Source organism: Lissotriton vulgaris, chromosome 3_1, assembly GCF_964263255.1.
Source record: "Lissotriton vulgaris chromosome 3_1, aLisVul1.2, whole genome shotgun sequence".
NCBI classification, from domain to species: domain Eukaryota; kingdom Metazoa; phylum Chordata; class Amphibia; order Caudata; family Salamandridae; genus Lissotriton; species Lissotriton vulgaris.
In genome coordinates, this window is record NC_141689.1 from 1565729456 (window position 1) to 1565746067 (window position 16612).

The window sequence follows — 16612 nt, forward strand, 5'->3', positions numbered from 1 at the left end:
GCTGTCCCAGCCTTGTTAATATGGGACAGCAATGCGGAAGAACACCCACTTCAACACCCATTGCACCCCCCTTTCAAACTAAGTGACACGTGAAAAGGGGCCTTATTTACAAGGCCCCTTTAAAAATAAGGAGAAAGGGATATCTTCAACAGAACATGGCTAAAAGTGACGTTCTGGTGGTGATAGCCCCTTGTAAATATACTTCTAAGAGTTAGAAGTGAATTATATCCAATGGCACATGAATTACTGCAAATGGGATATCTGTGTAGTTTGTGAGAGAGTAACTCACCTGCCGAACTCTAAATAAGGCCTAAACATTAAACCCTGCATTTTACTTTCCAGTGACATTGAAAAGGAATCTAAAATATCTTGTTGGCGCAGCCTGTCACGCCCTCCACCCTCAGCTAGATCTCCAGTGCTTTCACGCGTCTCCCTCAGAAGCAACCATCACATAAACTTGCTATACTATTGAACTCCGTTTCAGAATAAACAATCACTAAGCTCATACTAATCCAAGACACAGTAAGATGATGTGTATTGTAAAAAAAACAGAAACATAGTTATAACTTAATGAACTGTCCAACAGCAACAGGTACTTATGAATTTTTATGAATAATAATAATTATTAGAAATGAAATGTCTTGCGCTGTCATTGTAACAAAGATAAAAGAAGGTGGGAGACCCAAAATACCCTTGCGGGCTTGGGCAGATACTGAAAGTTTTAGAAGGTGCCAGCAAGGGAATTTATTTGAAAACACAATTAGCAGATTTCAGACTTAAATCTTATTTCTATATGTTAGTCTGTTCAAGTAAAATTGATATCTGATCTCAATTCAATTTGTTTGTCTACCAATTGGATAAGAGAGTCATTTAAATTGAATAATCAAAAAATATATAATGAAGAAGCAGCACGGGAAATCTTTTTTATACAAAAATATTTCTTTTATATATTTTTTTCATAAATTCATAGGGTACATTTAAACAGTTAAAAAACTGATCATAATGCTTTCAAATGAACAAGAAAGTTCAAATTATTCCTATAATTCATCTGAACAAAAAGTCCAGTCATTGTAACGAGGCTAAATGCAATCAATCCGTGCTTAGAGTGACAGAAACAACCATTTGACAGCAGCAGGGAAGTTTAACTCAACTACAAATGGCGGCTGATGAAACAATTAGAAAGGAAGAAGAATGTAAAGCCTTTGGGGAATCTGGTCAGTGACTCAGTTAGTACACAGTGAACTATCCACCCACTCTTAAGTTTAAGTTTGCACCTCCCTTCCTATGCTTGGGCCTCCCATCTCATCTGTTACACTTTCCCATCATTAATCCTCTCCCTACATACAAAACTCCCATCACCCTCCCCTCAAGGGCTCCCCACTCGCTGTCCCACTTATCGACTTCTCTCTCAGTGATCTGGTCTCACCTTCTTCTCCTCTCGTGTGCCAAAACCCTCACTCCATCCCATCTGCCCTTTCCTTCCTGTCGCTCTATGTACATTTGCATCTCTCCCCTCCCAGTTCTGAAGTGTCACACACGATTCCCCACCACAACCCCCATTACCACTCCCTGCTCTTGACCTACCAAGGTTCCCTTTCTCCCCTCGATCTCCTCAGATGCCTCCTTCCTTTATACCAACTGCACTATAGAAGGACTAATTCACTGTGCTTCTTGAGTGTCATCACTTCCCTCAATGGTCCCTTGTGCTTTACTACACACTGTTGAATGGTAAGCATTGCTTTTCTGCAAAGATCTCAGGTTGTGGCCCAGAGCCTAAATTCACACTTCTGGGGGTTCTCAAATCATAACGTCGTGGAGCACTTTGTAATAAGGGGCAACCACTCTTTTCACTGTGAATTGTGTGAAACTTCCACGCCTTGTGAAAAGGAGATATTATGACATGTATTTATGACATAAGTAATTACTCTGCATATCCGATCATAACTGTGAGCCAAAATAACATTCATACCTACCTTCAGCGGCCAAGGTCAAAATTTACTAATCTCACACCTGAAATTATGAGACACTAATTACTGATTATATGTCAATGGTACCATGCTTTGTTCTTTGATCCAGTTCTGAGGATAAGAGCCTCCACGGGTACTGTTTCTTTAGATAAGCTCATCCCTCTCAAGAGATTATCATTTAGGGAATAGGAAGCAGTCCCTTTCTGGAGAACCTAAAACGGCCCTTCCACTGGGCCTTATTTTTATGGTATCACCCATGTGGACCCATTGTACCACATTCCATTGTAGAGATGGAAAAAAAGCATCCATTTTCAAAACCAAAGCATCCCTCTTCTGAACTTTGCATTTTTGAAGGTTTGTTCTAAGAGTAATCATCTGCCGTAGAAGCCAACGACCACTTTAGGAATGCTTGGTCCCAATGCACTCACAATATAATGTCCTTTCTATCTTTCCAATCTCAGATGCAGTAAATTACATTTACTCTCAGATCCCTGATCTCCAAGGCCTCTACTCTCGAACAGCAGAGACCACTGCAGGGCAGGACCGGACGTACAAGGCTCCTGGTAAGTGTTGGCGACAGAATGCGGGAGCCTGGCCGTCAAAGCTTGGTTGAGGTGTGGAGGCATGCTAAGCAAATTGTGTCAACTGTGCAGTCCTCGTTGATGAAACATGATGTTGCCTTAAATCCGCATTACTTCATGCTTCATATTCAGCTTTGGCTTCTCCCTTGTTTTAGTGCTGGTGCAAAATGCATTACATGAAGGTGTGCTTGCTTGTTGACATATTAGCTGCTTTTTATGTTCATTAAGCATGGGGAACTATGTATGCTATTATGTCTATGCCACAGCTAACCTGGAAAGTAAAAAAAAAGCCTTATAAAATGTTTTAAGAGTACCACAAGATTGCAGTGTGCGATTGGCAAGCCACTCCAACTCTCTAACGGCGAGTTTGAGCGTGCAGGCTCCCACAAAATAGTTTGTAATAATATAGTCAAACTATTAGTTTCACAGCACAGCTTTCTTAATATATTAGCTCAAATCTATATGTACAGGCACTCTGGAGAAAATCTCATGAAAGAGGCAGGGTCCAGCACAGTACTCCAGAGTCATGTTTATGTGCATCTATGTGCCTGTGAAAGAATTGCGTTCTTGCTCCCTTGGGGTTGCTTTGTTATCCAGCCCTGTCCTTCTATCCTGCCTATGGTAATTCCTATGCCCCTTAGGAATAGCTCGGACCACAGGGCGCTGGCATTCGTGCCATAGTGTGCAGTCCGAAAGGCATGCATTGCAGTAACCATTGACACTTGGAGATCCCCTGTTCCAAACATTCTACCGAAATGCTGCCTCCAACAAACCACTTCTAGGTGGGTGGTAGCAGCTGTCGCTTCTATATGGTTGTAGAGTGGTAGTTGCCAAAAGGTGACATCTAAAGATAAAACAAGCGATTACATAAACTGAATAAGTCATTATATACAAATTATAAAGAAATAAGGTTCCAACTACCTAAAGAGACCCATCCTTCTGTGAAAAAGTGTATTGTCTTTTTATATTTCTGCTTGGCTGAAGTTCAAGCATCTTTATTGTTTTTTCACTGTAGAATATCCTAAAAAAGCAATATACTACATTCCCACCGCTGTTTCCCACTCTTGCGACCTACAAATACTTATTTTTTCACAGAGCAGATGTAGTGAGAAAAATAGGAGGGTTATTTTCCAATTATTCTACAAAATTAAATATTGGGATGTTTTGTTTTTCAAACATGCCACTAACCTCTAACAGTAGCCTTGTTCATGTTGACCTGAATTACACAGGTCTGGCCGAAACGGGCACCGGGCAATCCCCCGGTGCGTCGCACGGGTGGGGCGGTTTGGGGCACCTGGGTGCCGGTTTTTGTTACAGGGCCGTTTTTACAACATAGCCCCTGGGGAGGGGGGGGGCAGCCGAACACTTCGCCAGGGCCGGTTTTGGTTCCCAGTCCGGCCCTGTGTACTCTTCATTAGGATGCGTGGCCGTCAGACGCTATAAGTTTCTTTCATTGCATGTCGTTAGGTATTCTTGGAACACCTGCCTTTAGGGTTGAACAACATTTTTCAGCGTCACACCAGGTCTAGCAAAGATGAGGGTTTTATTTATTTATTTATAAAGTTTTATATAGCGCGAACAAGATCCCGAAGGATATCAGAGCGCTTTACAAGAAGGCTGTAAGGAAGGACATAAAAGCAATGTCAACATCAAATAAGAATACAAAAACAGGAAAAATCGCAAAATTCCAAGGCACACTTACATAGTTCTTCCCTATGAACTCTTTGAAACTGAGTGCAGGTCTGCCTCCTCTGCACTTTTTTCCTAACTCCCTTCTCAATACTGATCTTACCCCCATCATCATCATCCACCACCTTCTCCAGATGGGATAACTGATGAGTATATGGATATTCCTACATTAAAGTTTTCTACTTCTCACAAGTTCTTTTTAAGGAGTCCGTCAAGTGATTCTTCCTCATCTCCCTCATTATGTCCCATCCCTACAATCCACGCAGAAACCCAGTTTATCTCACTGGATTACCTTCCTATAGAAATCACAACTGTAAGGGTAGTGAATCTCCCACTCGTCCTGTTTCATCAGAGAAGTATCTACCCAGCCGCCCATTTAAATGTCTGACCCACATAAGAACCTAAGTGACTCCTCTAATAGCCCGACTGCTAATACTAACATTCACGCCAAGGGTAAATTTACACTCCTAAATAATCTTGAGCAACCATCATAATTACTTATGCTTGCAACCCAAACCCAATATTTCTCAGAAGGGATACAGGGTAGGTTGGATATCTTTCTGTAACAAATAAAAAACAAAGCTTCTCCGAGACATCTCAGGGATATGAACTCAATGCCATTTCTTCCAAGATCCACACCGTCTCAGACCGAATTGTTTAAGTTTAGGAAAGCCCGTAAGACCTGGTTCTTCACAAAACAACAATGATCAGGATGATAGGATGATAGCTGCCCCCCCCATCTTCATTTCCCCTACCTGCTTCTTATCACGACTTTCGCAATCTTAGCACCAGAATACCAGCCTGGTCTCAGTGCACCTCCTTAGGAGGGCATAGGTGAGTGTTACACCCCGGCAAGTAGCTAGCGCAGACATTGTAATGGAAGTGAGGCTCATTATTCATACGTATTTCATTCACAGAAGCATGGTAGTGGGGCAGGCAGTAGAGGGGTGTTTTCCCTTGATGTCCTACATATATGAACAACTGACATGTATAGTTATAATGAGAATCAGGAACTCCAGATGAACCAAATCAAAAGAAATGCGTTTGGTGTAGTTACTGTGTAAGAGCCAGCAAAGTGTAATGTATGTTATTCTGTATATAGTCAGCAACATGTTTGCTTGTTGTAAGAAACTGGGTTACTGGTTGATTGGGGTGTGAGCTCTAGTCAAGAAGCAACCACAATCCTTGCCAGGGTAAGGCACAAGCAAACCCTAATTTAACTTGTGCAAAATCCCCTGGTAGCTTGGCACAGACCAGTGAGGCTTAACTTAGAGGCAATGAGTGAAGTATTTCTGCAATATTTCAATCAGTAAAACTCAAAACAGCACACAAAAAGATCCCACACCAGATTAGAAAAATAGAGCTTAATTTAATAAATCAAACAAGACCAAAAGGACAAAAATCCAAATGGTAGAACCAGAGACATTGAATTTTAAACTTGTTAGTGAAAGTAGCACCAAAAGGCATTGAGTGTTAACTATGGATATCTGTCTAAGCCTGTTTTTTTTATCACCAGTAAAAAAAAATCCCAATGAAGAAACAAGTTCACTTACAACTCCACCAAAACTGAGGCAATCCATTCAACTTCTTATTCTGCAACAGGAATTACTGTAGCGTATGACACATTTCCATCCATTTCCAGGGTTGTAAAGGGTCAGATTTCAATATGCGAAAGCTCACAAACATGCCTGTTTGTGACCATTCATAATCTTACAGGGCTAGCTATGCCCTGAATGTCTACTTCCAACCCCTTGTGTGGGATTTACTTTTCAGCATTTGCAGGGGCCCAGCTTGGTTAGTAAGATGGGGGGGATGTGATCTTCAGATTTTTCAACAATAACACTGGCATACAATGCTAAAATACGTCATGATAAGCAGGGCTCATGAGAGGGGCTAAAGGGGCAGTGGAAATGCAGATGACTACGGATTGGTAGAGGTACTAAGTGAGAAAAACACAACATTTTGTAAAGTAAACAACATTCCGGAAGACTTTCAAATCATAGAGGGAGAGAGAATATGTATGTTATTGTCTGTGTGTATGGAAAAATTCCTGGCGATATCCAACAGACACCTCACTATAACCGACTGAAAGCACCTGCACCCTACTATTTTACAGAAAATACTTTTATTTTGGGGGGGTGTAACATCCCAAACACCCCCCTTGAAACTAAACCCCTGAGCTTTTGTCTGCACACATGGCAGATTATTCCACAGTTCTAAATCCATTTACACCAGCAAGAATCAGTTTCTGAATTCCTGGCAGTTGTAAATACAGGCATTTCCAGTTGTAAACATAGATTAATGGTCAAAAATAACTTTGTGAATGTCCCCAGTAAAACTATGTAGTCTTCAGATACTGCATAGTTTACATTTTAAAATCCATTGGGTGTGGCAGATTTTCCTGTCTTGCTTGGACCCTTACTGAAAATCGGGTTTTTTGTTTTTGTTCAATTTCTACATTTGTATGCCATCTCCCTCATTCAGGAATATCCAGCTAGGATAAGTGCTATTACCTTGGTATTCCACTATGTCTCCTGATTGTAGGAATACTAGGTATGTCGAAGTTTGGACAGAGGTAAAGTCATGAAGGAAGATGTTCATGTCACTTTATTCATGAATGGTATATGGTATGGTATTCCCTTTTCTAAAAATATAGACTACCAACAGGCTCTAACCAAGCGTAGTAAACTTTGATAGTGATATGTCCCACAACTTGTAAAATAAATAGGTGGTTTGCGGGCTTTCCACTTTTTAATTAGCTCATTGGGTCATAAATGAATCACATCTATCCAAAAATGATTGAATTTTGTCATTGCAATTTTACTTAGCATTGCAATGTAAGATTGTTCAATTTATTGTCATATTGTTAATAACACGCACTATTATTATTCCCCATTATTCATTCTAAATATATTATTCACCCAGTGGCGGCTCACAGTGGGAATGCTGTGGGGCAATGGGGCGGGGAGGGGGAGGGGCAGTGGGGGGGTGGTGGAGTCAAACATGCGACGGCCAGGAGTAAAGTAAGTAAATAAATAAATAAACCTATTTACCTTACGCTCGCTGCATCGTCGAGTTGGCGATGCAGTGAGAGCAAGGTAAATAGTTTTATTTATTTATTTACTTACTTTACTCCTGGCCGTCGTATGTTCGACTTCACTAACCCCCCCACCCTGCCCTCCCCCGCCCCGCAGCACTCCCACTGCGAGCCGCCACTGTCTTCACCTCTTGGGGCCTGGTTCACAAAGGTAACATCCACGTTTGATTAAGTTTTTTATTTTTTGGCTAATCACAAAATTTGAGTGTAAATCTCCTGCAATTTGAAGTGCTCGGGGGCTATTTAAAAACAAGGGACTATTCACAAAGGTAATTTAGACTTTAAAGTAATTTACACGTGTAATTAACTCTTACACGGTTAAGTAACTTTACCACCTTTGGCTGTTCACAAAATCTGGGTGTAAAGTTACTCAAAAGTATATGAGTAAATTACATGAGTAAAGTGCTCAAATGTGAAAGTTACCTCTGCCAGAAGCATTAGCCCCAGACCTACACGGGGACCAGTCATTGAAACATTGCAACACCCCAATTTATGTCTATACTGTGATGGAGCTGGACGTATGATTCATGCCTGTCCTAAATGGCATTTGAGGAATGATGGAGGGTTTTAGTCCTCTCCTAAGAAGAAGAAGACAGAAGTGTGCTGACTTCCTTGTATTAGATCTTATATGAATAATGGTGAAATCTTATGTTCCTCTAACCAATTGTTATGAGAACAGAAGATGACAACTTTGTAAAAAAAAAACTCTGCTCTGTTGGTTGTAGGTGACTGTTAAATGTGTATTAATCATGTTTAGGCTGTAAACAATAATATTCCCTCGAAAAGAATGAAGTCTCCAAAAATGCCTGATCAGATGAGAGATGCAACTTCTAAACTCATAGTGGCTGACCTTTGCGCAGTGTAATTTGAGTCCCATGCCTTTTTATCCAGTTTTTGCTAAGCCTGAAATCTGTTCACTTCCTCTTCTTAGAGAAAAGTACTGTTCCACACCACTGGAACAGTCATTTTTCCTTTTGGACATATGTATTCTTTAACAGAGAAAGAGTGAATTTAGAAAGGATACAATTTTATACTTTAGTTGTAAGCTGAATGCATCTAGAAATGAAATGCCTTCTAGAGATCCTAAGAAGAAGCTATCAACTATTCTGGATTGGCCTTCTCCAACAAGTGTTAAAGAGACTCAATGTTTCCTTGTGTATACAAACTTTTATCATTAATTCTTCATTAATTTTGCAAAGTAAACTAGCAAGATTACTTGACTCCTAAGAATTGAGAATATAGATAATCGTTTTTGCTGGGATTTTCAAGGCGAAAGAGCTTTCAGCACACTAAAACAGATGTTTGTTTAAGCACCAATTTTCCATCATTCTGATACTTCAAAGATGTTTATTGTGGAAATATACGTGTCTAAAAGATAATTTTGAGCAGTTTTATTGCCATGAGCCATTTGAAACTCAAATCGGTCATCTGTATTGTAAAAATCTTCATTGAAGAAATAGTCATAAAGAGCCATGTGCATTATTCTTTGCATAGTTTGATTTTATCATTGATTAAATTTCCTGGCTCAAATAATGTGTCAAAAGATGCCTTATCCCTTCGTTATGGTGAGCTGTTGTCCAATTATGAACAGCCTGTAATTCCTCCTCAGTATGTTAGAATAGTTCAGTCACTTTTTGATGTGGTCAAGTTACAACATAAAATGATGGATTTGAAGGTGTTAAAAGACCTTCCACAACAATTTAGTTCAACAAATTGAACTGTATTTCAGCCAGAAAACAATTTTTATTCCTACTAGGAATTACAGCTGAGTGTTATATAGATGTATAATGGCTTAATGTAAAGGCCTAGAAGCTGAGAAGATTTATTGAAACCCTGTCTTGACTGTCAAAGGAAAGGATGACTCCTCCCCACAGAAAAGTTGCCACCATGCACAGAATAATATGTGTGACGGTACAATACACCATGGTACTCTCGCTTCCTGAAACAACAGATATTTACGGTATCAGTGATTTGGGGTGTGGAAAAAACGCATTCTCCCGAACTCTTTAATAATGAATTTACAATAAAATTGAATCTTGCATCAAAGCTTTTTATAGAAGAAGAGCATTGAATATAAATTTGTCACCAATTCCTCTGGTGTCACTGCCAATAAACTTTAGAAAACTTTGACAACACTGGATTCAGTAGATTGAAACAGCTTTACTTGACAATAGGGTGAACTATCTTATTTGTTAAGGAGGATTCATTTTCAAGTTTCAAATATCCCCTCACTGAAATGGAGGGCATATCATTACCAGATGTACTGTCATTGTGAAATCCTGGAGGGACAATTTTCATGATACAAGTATAGTTGTAGGCATGGGAGAGGATATGGTCCCATTGTCACACAATGTGGATATTATCTTTGTTATATCCTCTATATCAGGGGTGTCCAATCTTTTCACTTACAAGAATTACTTATGTTTAATGGAAATCATCCCAAGCTGCTAATACTATTGGTGTTGTACACATCAGACAAGATTACTTTAGTGACCAGCTGTGATCTCCTCAGTGCAGGATTGCCAGCAGTAATGTAAAAAAGGATTAGTCATTTTAGAATGTCCCTACAAGGTCAATACGTACCAGCCAGAGAAGCAAGGCCGCCTGGCACCAAAGTAATAATATTAGTAAAAAGTCTCTCAAGGCTGCATGATTTATCATTCAAATATCAGATTTAAATAGATTTTGGAAACTATATTTTCTGAAAATACACACACTTTCATATCAAATACTCACTTTTCAATTGTATTATATATATATTAATTCAACCAAACAAAAGCTTCTAATTTGTTAGGCTGGACTGCATAAAGGAGAGCTACTTACAGGTAGCTGGAGAGCTACCAGTAGCTCGCAAGCTACTCGTTGGAGAAGCCTGCTCTATACCTTCAGTTAGATTAATCATAACAACATAAGCGGCGAGAGACTCATTCACCAAGCATGAAGATGATGTACAAAATTAGGTCAGAAAGTAGTAATAGGAAAATATTTTCTTTAAATATTTAAACTCCAAGCTGGAGAATATTAGGTGAAAACATTTTTTGATTTCAATTTAAAGATTAATCAAAACCGAAAATTGCTCTTCTATTTCATTTTTAAAAGAAAGGAGATAATGATATGGAATTGCAAAATAATCTGGAATTTTTTATTCACTGATAACAGTAAAACAGTTTTTGTTTTCTTTTGTTTTTTTTCTTCTAAAAACACATGCATGCTTTTTTGTGTCTGGCTATCTATCTGTGTCCCACCATGTGTTTATATATATGTCCATTTCTGGGTTTGTATTTTGGAGAGTATGTCCCTCACCATCACAGTTCTGTGTTTTTCTGAATCTCTGTTATGTATGCTTGAGTTTGTATGCCATTATATTTTGATTTCCTTGTATTTGTGATGACCTGTAGGTGCAGCCATTTATGCCATGGGCATCAATTAGGCGCAGCCTTGAGTAGTAATTAATACCACGGGCATGCTCTTTGCCACCTCTGAACACTGATTGTGCTGTTCCTGGTTTTAGGACTGTGAATTGCGGCTCCCTCTGAATCGGATATAGAAAAGGAGAATGCTTTTGAGGATACTTCCTTGAATATACCTACATACTTATGCAAATAAACAGACAACAGGGCCCTCAAAAGAAGACCTCAAGCGATGTTTAGGGTACAAGACATTCTTAGTGGAAAAAACTAAAACTAAAACAATAAATCAGACAGTCAAGGCTACAGTGATTACATTGGCCTGAAGGCATATAATAACACTGGACTGTGAGCCCCATAAAATGAACACTCAGGAGGGAATCAGCAATAACACATAAAACAACGGTTACACTAGAGTTTTGTCATTCTACAATTATGCAATTAATGTTTTGCAAGGGTGATAGACTTTGCCCATGTGTGAAATTTCCAACATAAAAAGTATTGATGGCAGATTGTTCCCACCACAAAATGTTTTAAGAAAGCTGGTAATCTGCCTCCATCACTTAAAAGGAGGTAAGGAAGAGGTAGCTAATAAACTAGTTAAATCGCTACACAATGGACATGAAGGACCACAGAATAAATCTGCTGTAACAGACTTATATTGGCATCTGTCCAATTAAACCAACTCCCCCAAATGAGGTAATTCCATGTACTACGCTCATACTAAAAGGAACAGACCCTTGTTGGATATAGATGAACGAGAAAGAAGACACAAATCTCATAGTTCAGGCATACCCAAAGAATCAATCCGTACCTTTCAATGCACTCTAGAATCCTAAAGGCAGATAAAGAGAATTTCACTGAGTAAACAAGAGTACAATATATGAGCCTTAGATATCTCCTACTTGAGAACATTAAGAAATTTTTCAAATAAATATTGATGTGACAAGTTATTCTCCAGTAACCCAGCAACGCTGTGTAAATCTTATTGATTATTTCCATCCTTTCACAAAATCAATAGAATTAATCTTATCCACTATTGTAAGGTATCACTGCACTAATATTGTTGTTTTACATGACCAATTTAATTTACGAGTGGTAACCCTAACTTTGCCATTATTTTATGTTCTCATATCTCCGTTCGAACCAAGATTTAAACAATTTAGGCAAGAGTACAATTAAAGGACAAAAAACACAATGGGCTTCAAACTTTAAAAATGTAATAAGAAAAGATATCTTACCACTGATCATTTGCATTGTACAGAACAGAGGAAACATCCCATGAAGAGTAGAATTTTAAAACAGGATTAGACTAGAAGCCACAATGTTGATCACATTTATTGTCACAAGGCCATCCGTATAATGCTCTGTAGTTCAGTGTAATGAGATAGTCATTTAATACCAGTACCAATAGTTATTTCCTCAAGCTAGTATTTGGAAGGTTACCCTCCATTAAGCTTCTCACAGTTAATTAATGTGGGTCTTTGACTGCAGCATCTCTATATCCCAGGTAAGATTCTGATTCAGCGCCAAGAGACTATGGGTGAACGTGCGCTTTACAAATACACGTTACGTTATGTTATAATAGAACAAACATTAGCTGCAGTGTCAGAGAAGAGTTTCCACAGACATGGAAAAAAATACATGTGCTTGATCAGCATCAATAGTTGAACATCAAGTACTTCCCTTCGAGTATTATAAGTAGATTGTTTTTAGTTTCACTGGTAAATATGTATATTCTAAATGTAATTGTTATAACCAGACCCTCTGTTATTTTAAAATATATTTTCAAAGTGTGTCTGGCAAATATAATTCGCTCTTGGTGCTATTTAGTTACAATTGATTGATATCTGTGTAGAATTTCTGTATTTCGTTTGGTGTAGAATTCCAAAGTTATTATGACTATTTACTTCCTGAAATAAAGAGCATCTTTGAATTGTGATGGTAAACTAATAGAATATTATCAAATAATCGTAGCCACACATTCCCTGAATTGGATATATAAACATTGGAAACTGTCTTTTGTTTTTAGTCTTTAAAGTTGTGAAATGTCTTTAAAATTACCATCTGGATACAAAACATCATGTGCTAGGGTGAGCATGGTAGTGAAATACGTTGGACATATCAAACACCCGCTACTGTCAGATGATGTCTGAATCATATCTTGAATAATTCTGAATCTTAGTTTCTTTAGCAACTTAGCAGAATTCTTCAGAAATCAAGAACCCAAACAGAATTGTCAGCTCTTGTTGACTGTAAACCTCATCCGGGGAGCATTGTTATGGGATAACACAAAACTAAAGAACATAAAGGCAGGTTTCACACAAATATAATCAAAAACCTAGCCATCCCTTATTGATGTGTAAACAAAAGGTAGCACACAAGTTTTTATTAACTCAGAGGAACACGTTAATCTGAATCTCAAGTATTGTGAAATATGCTTATAGAATATGATGGGCAAATATTGAAACATGTAATGTATTCAGGAGCACAGATATTTTGATTTATTTACATTCACAATTAGGGAAACCAGTATCCCTAATTTTGCTACAGTGACAAGTTTACATGTGACCATGAATGTTGGTACTTTAAGGTAAAACAGTCATCCAAGTTCCGATGTACAAAACCCCCCGAAATAAAAAAAGCTTTTTAACGGATTGAACTACTGCATGACTTGGTATGTTCAATGTCATTAGTTCGATTATAGGAGCTTTGACTTTATAACCAGTAAATCTAATGACACTAGCCAGTAATGAAGTGAAGGTATCAAATGTCCTGCTGTCAGATAAACATAGGAGGAATATCCCCCACCAGGTATGCATCAATTGCACATGATTTAAATAGTACAGACCTATAATGTCAATGCCCTGCATCAACTCAATTTTATTTACGTTGTTCATACCTTCTTTAAAAATCTTTTATGTAAAAACAATTTGAGTAGAATTACAAACAGAATAAAGATGGTTCAATCTCTCTTAGAAAACTGCAGTGTATTATTATCACTGGAAAAGGGCATACCAAATTATTGCATAATGATGGTTCATCATCCTTAGTTTACTGTAAGAAGTATGCCTGCTACCATGTAAGAAAAAAGTGTTCATGTTTGCTATAATATTAGGGAAACTTTTTGACTTTGATTACAAAACAATGTTTTAAAAGCATACTTAGAATACATAACCTGAAATACATGGATACATTCTCACTTAAACCCCAAATGTATCTTTATGGCTAACATAAGCAGTCGTCTCTTTGAAGGTGGTTGGGGCTAACAGGGAAGAATGAGTGAAGCATTAACAGGGAAGGGTAAACAAGATGGTTGAGGCCTTTCGTTGATCTTATATGGCATATTTTATAGACTCCTCAATCTTAGTCTAGAGTTAAAAAGAATTAGCCTCTTTTTGATGTAACACACAGTATGATTTCTGGTGCTCCATACCTTTTGACCAGACATAATTGCTAATCAGTGGAGTCAGAGCATTTGCATTTTATGTACTGTTATTACATATCCTATGCAATTGCTTCCTATGTAGATACTTGCCTCTATTATATGTTGACTCTGTAAGGAATTCAGCTCACGCTTTTCCCTTGTATTAATTCGGCACTTAATTATCAGCCCCGGGTCTACGCGCATCTGCTGCGCACATATTGCACTGATAGATGTATTTTATAATTTACCTTCATACTACTGCACTCGGTGCAGCCGCATCATGTTTTTCTGGTCTCCTGAATGAGTCAGGGTGCTTAACCTTTTCGATGCTGATGACGGAACCGCTCCGTCATCAGCCGCGGTAGCGCTGTGCTGATGACGGAGCGGTTCCGTCATGGCCTGCTCACCGCACTTGCGCGGCGCGGATTCCGCGCCTGCACTGGGCGTTCCATTGAGTGGGCGGGGCCATGACAGAACCGCTCCGTCATGAGCACAGCTCAACCGAGGCTGGTGACGGAGCGGTTCCGTCACCAGCATGGGCGGCCGCGCGGCCGCTCCGCCCCCTTAGCGCTGCGGCGGAATAGCCGCCGCAGCGAAGGTGTTAACAGTGTTGCGGCTGTCACTCTTCTTAGTCACTTAGCCTGCCCTGAGCTGCGAGCCCAAGAGGAAATTCAAATTAATACATTTATTATGTTGTTGATCGTGGGGGCAGCAGCCTGGCTGGCCCTTTCAGTCAGTCAGTGTGGCCACTTGCCGGTGGGCGGGCCGCAAGACGCTGATTTTTGGGCTAGATTTTGGTTCGGATGGGGTAGGAGCTGTGCGGAGCGTGCACAGACTTTTTTCACATTGCCACGCCCCAGCATAATCACTGCAGCTCACCATGAGTCATCATTGCCATTCTTTCAAGTCAGCCCGACCCGACGATGATGATGTTAAGGGCAGGACAGCCATCGATCAGCCAGAACTGTCTGCTAGCATAGCAAGCAGCACCAGACCGCCTAATCAGTTATTAAAGGCAGTGTGAGTGCACAGCCTGTGTGTGTCCTTGACTCCATGCCGGCCGGCTCACCACGAGTAATGGTAAGACGTTATTCACTAAATTACTTAGTATTAGTAGGAGCCAACTACCGATGCCTTTCCAATAACATGCCAAAACCAAAGCTGTTTTATTTTTTGGGGAGCATGGTGGGGCGTGACGGTCCAGTCATCATATCACTGTGGTGGTAGGCAGCTCGCCTCCGGCACAAGATTAAATAATTAAAATGTGATCACAGTACTGTGTGGTCATCATTCATTCATTCAGATTCACTGATTACCGGCTGTAGGTACATCTCAATAGGGCCTGCCCTTTGTCGGCACCGCAGTACTGTCCTGCCGGGGTTAACTAAGTTAAAAAGTCAAGGCCCTGCCCGGCCAGTCCCTGGCTTGCTGACTTGTCCAAACATGGTGTGCAGCCGCGCACAAATTAATTTCCAGATGAAACTCAGTTTAATTAATTAAAATTAATTATGTGCTTATATAGCGCTGGAATCACTCCCGAAGGGGTACCTCCGCGCTTCGACCGCTGCGAAACCCTTCCTGGCTTCCCTGAGAGATGGTTCCTTAATGGGTATCTCCAGGGTGAGACCAGGCATCCCCGGCGGTCTGGTGGGGCCGTTAGTGAAGATGAGGCAAGCTAATGCCCAGAGTAGCCGAGTGTGATCGCTGATCAGAGTGGGCACCGAGGCGAGAGAATTATCGAGTCCGCTGACCCTGGTCCAGAAACCTGCCGCGCCGGGAATCGAACCCTGGTCCCGGGCCGTCCTCTGCTCTCGGGTCTGCCGCCTCTAACCAGTGAGCCACACTACTTCACTTTGGTTTCACTTTCTCAGGTGTGGTCACCCCGTCTCACCCAAGAAACGGCTGGGTACCGTACTACCGCCGGGCAATGGGCACACATGCTTTGAGTAACCCCGGGCCTTGCCTAAAAAAAGATCAGCAAGCAAGAGGCATTTCCTCTTCCATTAGGGTACAATTATTTAAGCAAGACAGTTACTAAAATCATGAACTGGATTGTAAACTAACATCGTCCGAATTTCTGAGGCATCACTGACAAATCTTGATTGGAATAGAACGCATGTGCGCTCCACTCACTTGCCCAAATGACTGGCGGGCTGGCGGCATCCTATAATATAGCAGACAGTCTCCTAACTGGCCATATTTCCTGTACTGGTTGTCTGTATATTCCAGATTCATCAGCATGGCCGGCTCTAGGGTGGTGCGACCGGTGCCATCTCACCGGGTGCTGGCTTCCTGCAGGAAAAGTCTGTCAACTTTATTATGCTTTTAAATAGCCTGCTGCCGTGTTCCTTTCCTCTTGCAATTACAGGCCTCACAAAAATGTCAAGATAACTCCTGTGATTAATGTTTTTCCTGGACAGAGATCAGAGTTATGTGTAGTTGAG

The 16612-nt window shown here is 40.2% G+C and overlaps 1 protein-coding gene across 1 annotated transcript in view; it reads left to right on the forward strand.

The window, feature by feature from the left end:
* LOC147728190 (paralemmin-1-like) overlaps nucleotides 1-16612 on the forward strand; it is a 547682-nt gene that overhangs the window by 521828 nt on the left and 9242 nt on the right. The window contains exon 6 of the mRNA XM_086962050.1: nucleotides 2429-2530. Coding sequence (XP_086818176.1) covers nucleotides 2429-2530 — 102 coding nt within the window. The remainder of the gene's footprint in view (nucleotides 1-2428; nucleotides 2531-16612) is intronic.